General features: G+C 37.3%; 1 protein-coding gene across 1 annotated transcript; it reads left to right on the forward strand.

The window, feature by feature from the left end:
• The first annotated feature begins 1422 nt into the window (after nt 1–1422).
• On the forward strand, nt 1423–2371 carry LOC129758671 (STING ER exit protein). The gene is made up of 2 exons (XM_055756249.1): nt 1423–1612; nt 1754–2371. Exons 1-2 carry the CDS (start codon nt 1492–1494, stop codon nt 2296–2298), a joined length of 666 nt encoding a protein of 221 aa, XP_055612224.1. The 5' UTR covers nt 1423–1491; the 3' UTR covers nt 2299–2371.
• The last annotated feature ends 4396 nt before the right edge of the window (nt 2372–6767 follow it).

A 6767-nucleotide genomic window follows, 5' to 3' on the forward strand; every position in this document is an offset into this window, starting at 1 on the left:
ACGACACGCATCATTATTTCGGCTCTCGGCTTTGCTCTCTGCCCGAATCACCACCCACCGTACCTACTCGGAGAGCAAACAAACACGTTTTGTTGGACGCGCTGCTCGTGGTTCTAGAATTTCAGGAATGATTTTACGTTTATAATTTTCATATTTTTGTGAAATCTCACAGCGTGAATTGTTGCACCTCACTAGAATGTATAGATTAAATTTGCTTTCCAATGAATATACTTTTGATTAGTCCAAACAAAATAAAAGCACTGAAAATCCGGGTACAACCTGAAGGTGGACCACAAAAAAAGATGAAATTTAAATTTGTAAAAAAAATCGCGCAAAGTAGTGAACTTTGAAAAATTCCAGTAAATTCAATTTCGGTTGCATGTAAAATCTAGAGACAGCAAAATGTTAGAATTTTTATAAATTTTGTAGTTATATTTTTTTCAAAAACTCTACCATCGCTCAAACAGTATTTACTAGCAATCGAATGAAAAGTAGGGTTTTCAGATCACTTTTTAAAACTTTTTGTGAACATTTCATTAAAAAAAAATTTAAAAAATATTTCTTGGCTTCATGATGTAGACATTAACTTCAGCTTTCATATGCATAAGGCATAAGTATTTTTTTGGACGTGTGATATATGAACTACAGCAGTTTTCCTGATGCATGTTTTTTCGGATTTTTTTTTCTTTCATGCTGAATAACGAGAAAACTAGTAGCTTTAGCTATATCTATGGTTTAATGTTCTAAACATATTTCACTGACATTACAAGGCTTCTATTGATATAAGTTTTATATGAAATTCATAATAATTCAAACGACTTAGATAGATTTTACTTTTGGAGTGTCAAATTGACACTCTAAGTCGGAAAAATGGAGTTTTTTTTTGTCCAGGCTTCCAGGGTTCGTCCATAAAAAAAAGTAAAGATACAATAATAAAGAACCTTTGAAATCATTGGGGTCCCCGAATAATTTTTTGTATTTTGAAGCTTCTGAAAAAAGTTACAAGCCTTCAAACTTGCAATAGTGTCAAAATGACACTCTTATGCGGATGAGGGTTAAAAGACATATTAACTGTGATTAATTTTTCCATAAGAAGCCAGTGATTTTTTGTTTTGTTGAAAGCATATTTTACTCATTTAGAATCAACACAAAGATTTTCTTTTTTTGTAAATTTGAACTTATATATTATAACTTATTTAATATAATACCTGATAATAATATAATATAATAAATAAATTTTCATAAACCATTCGAGATTTTTTTGTAAATTTGAACTTTGAACCGTTGTGCGAACGACGAAGACCTCTACTGGGCGATAGCTCAAACTGCGTTTCTTCTTGATTTTGATTGCTATCAAAATAAAAAAAATCGAGCAGACTGCTAGAAAAAATCAGAATGTTTATGCTTTGTGTGTGTCGATTATTTACGTTTCTTATGCAGCAGCAGCAACTTCGAGTTATTGAGGATTTATTAATTTAAACTGATTTAAAAATGCCTAAAGTCGTTTCCAGAAGTATTGTGTGTTCTGATTCAAAGGATCAGGAAGAATATAATGACACCGGACCGCTAAATATCTACTACTGCCTGTGTGGCCAGATGAGTCTTATTCTTGGTAAGTAAATCATTATTTCTTAGTATTAGAAATATTTAAATTGTCTAAACTAAAGTTTCAATAAATTTTGATGAGTGCTGTGCTTTCCTGACTCACTATTATTAAAATTTTCTTTTTGTAAACGGTCTTGAACAATTTCAGATTGTATCATTGAGAAACTGCCCCTTCGACAGTTGGACGGAGCTCGTGTCATCGATTCGGCCAAGCATGCTAATAAAATCACCTCGGAACCAGGTGAAACCGTTTTCATTCGGCGACAGGCGGGTATCGAGAAACAGCATCGCTTCAAGTGCAAAAAATGCGGCCTCCCGTTGTATTACCGACATAATAATGATCCGCAGGTTACGTTTATCATCCGTCGTGCACTGGTAAAATCGAAAAGCGATGCCCGAATAACGGAATCCTTCAAACCGGTTGCTGCTGCCTCTTCGCTGGAACCCAAGAAAGTTATGGTAACGAAGCACACAAAGAATATGGGAAAATTCAGCTCCGTTACGGTGTCTACTATCGACGAGGAAGAGGACGAAATCGAGGCCCGTGAAGTTGCCGACAGTTATGCCAACAATGCCCGCATTATCGAAAAACAGCTGGAACGGAAGGGTGGAAAATCTAACGAAACGGTTATCAAAGAAAAAACAGAACCTCCACCGTCGAAGAAATCCCGGGGTACATTGATAGATGTGTAATTGGGCTTGTATCAGATGTATGGAAAAATAAACATAACTGAAAATGTCTTAGGTTATTCAATGAGCAATTGATACCATCTACCTACACAAAATCCTACAGTTTTTTAATAAGTCATTATGCTATTTGGTGGTGATCATGGCCAAGTTTTCGATATTTTATCTGCTATACAGTATGTTGCGGCTGTTTTGTAACAGTGAAAAATGTTTAAACTCGAGGTTGGATTTCAATCCGTCAACCCTTATTTGGCGCTAGTGTAATCCGAAGGGAAATACGATTGGAAAAAAGGAAAGCTAAAATTTTATCAGTCTGCGCAGTCTGATTTGCCATAAAACTTTAAATGTTAGTCATGAAAAATTACAAGTTTCACGCAGATTCGATTTATACTTCTGTTTCTAAGAATTTTAGTCGTTGTAATAAAATTTTCACCTAAGAAATGATAGAGAAGCTTGTTTGCCGCAACAAAAATGAAGAAAAAAATCAGCCTTAAGTTGACGTATTTTGGAAAAAAAATAATGGCATGGGCCATCTTACCCCGCTGGTGCGTCTTGTACAGTTTTCCTCTACGGATTTTCCGAATTTCGAATTTTGTTTATTTATTTCGTCAACCTGAAAGTAGGGACGAATCCCTGCTACCCGTTAGCTCAGCTATTTTACTATCTCAGGGCCGGCATCCGACCACGGGAAGACTAATCGACCAACAATATTAATTCAAGGTGGACACGATAAAGGGATTCTCAACGGAACTAGAGATATGGTTCATTCGAATTGGATTAAGAAGTTGAAGAATTTCATTCTATAAACTTTTATTTTAAACCCACGTGGTACCACTAAACTCGACGATCGTTGGGGCCCATTGATGAAGAGGAGGATTGGAGAAAGGAGTTCATTTTCCGTAACATACCTTCAAAGACGGGGTGAGTTACCATGGCTCAGCCTGCAGGCGTCGGGAGGTTCTTCCTGGGTTCCGACGATATGACGACGCTCCGTCCGAGCGTGTCTGGTTATGGTGCAGTTTCGGATGTAGTTTCGGGCGATTCTCGACTTCGGTTTGGCTTCGTCTGCGATCTTCCCGACGAGTTTTGTGTTTCGACGTCAGATGTGCTTTATGTCACGTGTAACATGCGACATATGTTACACACGGCTCGTGGCTTTGTCAAGGTGGTACACCGATTTTAGACTGTGGGTCCACCAGGAAAAATTAACAAATCGCCACTATTCCGGGAGCACACTTGATAATGGCGAAAGGTGCCCCGAAATATATTATTCACTTTGGCTTTCACTTTGGGGAATAAATCCACCTTTTTGGCTTTAATTTTAACTTGCACGCGCACAATATAGCTGTTAAATATCACGAGACTAATTTTGTGTTGTCTCTTTACTGATCCAGACCAAAGTGAACGAGCCCTCCTTCAGCAACCGCCCAAGAACCCATCGAACTCCTCTCGATCCCATCCAAAACTCTCTTTCTCCCCAAATCCTTCTCTCCAATCCCGGAAACATCCAGTACTTATCCCTCGTTGTCCAAAGTAACGTCTGGTTCTGTTCAATGTCCGTTCGTGTCGTAAGCGTTTTTATTTTAAAGGGTTTAGAATTTTAGTGGGTCGTTTTGCCTCTTTTTCGTTGCGGTTTTTCCGGTACACTTTTCTGTTAGTACATCTTTCGGACTTCGTGCAGAGTCTCGACAAATATAAATCGCAAATTATCGACGATTAATTGAACGGTTGGAAGATTTTAATATCCCGCATACTAAAAAACCGTATCTCAAACAGTCTCAACAATACATCTACGGTTTCAGAAATAGTGATTGTATCTGTAGACGTAGCTTTTCTTCTAAACTTTACTTCGCCAACGATAACAACGAAATATAAACGTTCATGTGAAATCGTGCGATGGTATCTGAAAAGGTGATCGAATGATATGAACGATTTTCTTCAATTTTTCTTAAATCGTATAACTGAACTCGAACCGTTAAACAAACTGCACGCTAACTTTTGGCTACCCCTTAACGAATACTTTTGACCCGTTATTGGATAAGACTGGGAGAACTCCTTTTTTCGGATAAAGCCCCTCTACCCTTTAAGGGGTACTCAGCATGATAACGCCTTAGCGGGTCAAAATTACCCCTTATTTGAAACGCTTGCGCTGGATAGAGATGTTAGCAGTGGCTTGTGGAATGCAAAAAAAATGATGCTATGAAATGTCTAACCAAAATAAAACTAAATGATTTACTATTTTTAGGAAAACATCATGTATTGTTTGGAATAAGATTGTTGAATAATAATTTTAGGAAGTTTTTAAATGCCTGGTCCTCCGTTGAAAATTTTTTTTTGTCCGGAATTCCCATGGTTTGCCCTGGACCTTTTTCTAGCGGTAGTAGTATCGAGATGATGATAACTGAAAGGAAAATAAATCTTTTATAATATAAAAATTGCTTAATAAATTTGTAGGAAAAAGCTTACGTTTGTATCCGACAACATCCACTGGGTTGAAGTGCCGATTAGAAGCCGTATGTGTGCTGCAAAGTAAGTTATGGAACATTCATTTCCTAGTTCCAAGATCATCTGTAGCGGGAATTATTCAAATTAAAATTTTAATTTTCATGAAATATATTATAATAAAACACTTACCACGATTCACGACCGCAAATGAAACGTTGGAAATTATGACAAGATTCAAAACTACCCTTTTTGCAGGGAATCAAGCTTTTCAAAATAAGGGGTAATATTGATCCGTTAAAATGACCCTTTATTTGACAGATAATGGAGGTTCTCAATAACGGGTCAATTTTACGCCTTTAAGGGGTAGCCAAAAGTTAGCGTGTGTTCATCCCTTCTGTCATACTTGTCACACTCGCACGTCAAAATCAACGAAACGCCCGGTCAAAGATGCCAGCTGGTTTTGTACAAAATTAGTACACAATTATGAAAAAAAATTTTTTACTATCATTATGCTAAACGAAATTCAGCTCTTGATTTGGGCCGATGGCATAGTGCAAGCGATGCGATGCGAATCAGCGGATGCGTATTAAAGCAGCGAACCACATTTGAGGGATAGGTAAGTGAATCACTTAAACCTGACATTAAATGCGACGAAGGGGATGTCAATTTGTTCCAACGCTTGAATTCGCATTGATCGCGTTCGCCAATTCGCTCTCACTATGTCATCGGCCTTACAAGATGCTTTTGACAACGCTCATTATGCAAGATGATTATGAAAGTTTCCTTACGAATCTATGGACTTCATTACATTTTTTGTTCATTTGTCATTAAAAATTCTCTGTGTTAAAAATAATGCATGTTAAATAGAAACAACAAGCAATTACAAATTTGCTGTGTAGTATGCATGCAAAAAGACGACTTATACCGTTTTGGTTTTCTCCCCTCCTTCAGTGTTCATCAGTACTCGATAAAAACAAACACAAATTGACGCCAGTGTATTGCTATCTCACTCACTTACACGCTCTCTCGCTACACTGACAAAATTTTCGGGGCACTACCGTCTGATAGCAACACCAGGTCAAAACCAGTGCAACACTGTCCGAATAATCAAACAGTTTGACAGCAACCTAGTGGTGCCCCAGTGCAACACTCGGCATAAACAAGTACGGTATTAGAAACAACAAAGCTATGAATCTTTTTTTACTTTCACATTTTAATTTCATATCGGTACAATTTTGAAAAATCGCTCTAGTCGGCACCACTGGCCACAACTGAAGAGAAACGAAAAATCCAACAACAATTTTTCGCCCCTCCGAACTCAAGATTCTACTGGGGCAGATTATTTCGCGGCTTCGATTTTTCCGTTCTGAGGAAGCTACCGGAAAAAATTACCGTAAGTATAGTAGCATAATAAATTCTGAATGTGTTAAAAAGATTAATGATCATAAATAATTTCAGCTTCCTCGCTTATTCATCACCCGGGTGCCGATGGTTTTCCAGCATTTCGTAGCGCTGGAGCTACGAGGATTCATATGCTATGCCCATGGCCGGGTATGATCTTCCTGCAAGAATCATCAAACTATGAGATCTCAATCGGTTTTTAATTCTCCTCGTTTGTAAGTAAACCAAGTTCAATAAAGATAATATGAAAAAATTGAATTTATATCAAAGATCCGAAAATTTCCAAAACAATCCCATCTATGTGTGTGTGAGACCGCCATTGACGTACGGTTCTGGATATCGTCGGAAAAAACGTTATATTGAATCGTTTGATAACTTTCACTTTTACCGTTTAGACAAAAGATTACTCTTCGAAAAACTGTAATATAAACAGTTTGGTTGTCTGAATACGTTTTCCAAGAGCGGTTTCTGTACGTTATTTAAACTGCTTGTTGTACAGTTCCTCCATATAAAGGTTTTAAAAGTTTTAAACAGCAACATAACTTAACGCCATATTCAACAGACCGTCGTTTTGGAATTCAAGATAAGTGCAATGTTTTTTATGGTTTCAGATATCATTTTCTAAACGT

This window comes from Uranotaenia lowii, chromosome 3 (genome assembly GCF_029784155.1).
Source record: "Uranotaenia lowii strain MFRU-FL chromosome 3, ASM2978415v1, whole genome shotgun sequence".
Taxonomy (NCBI): Eukaryota; Metazoa; Arthropoda; class Insecta; order Diptera; family Culicidae; genus Uranotaenia; species Uranotaenia lowii.

Excerpts from the sequence above, each read along its gene's own strand:
- LOC129758671 (XM_055756249.1), top strand. The coding sequence starts at position 1,492 with ATGCCTAAAGTCGTTTCCAGAAGTATTGTGTGTTCTGATTCAAAGGAT. Across the intron at positions 1,613-1,753 it reads CCAGATGAGTCTTATTCTTG|ATTGTATCATTGAGAAACTG; the intron begins GTAAGTAAATCA and ends GAACAATTTCAG.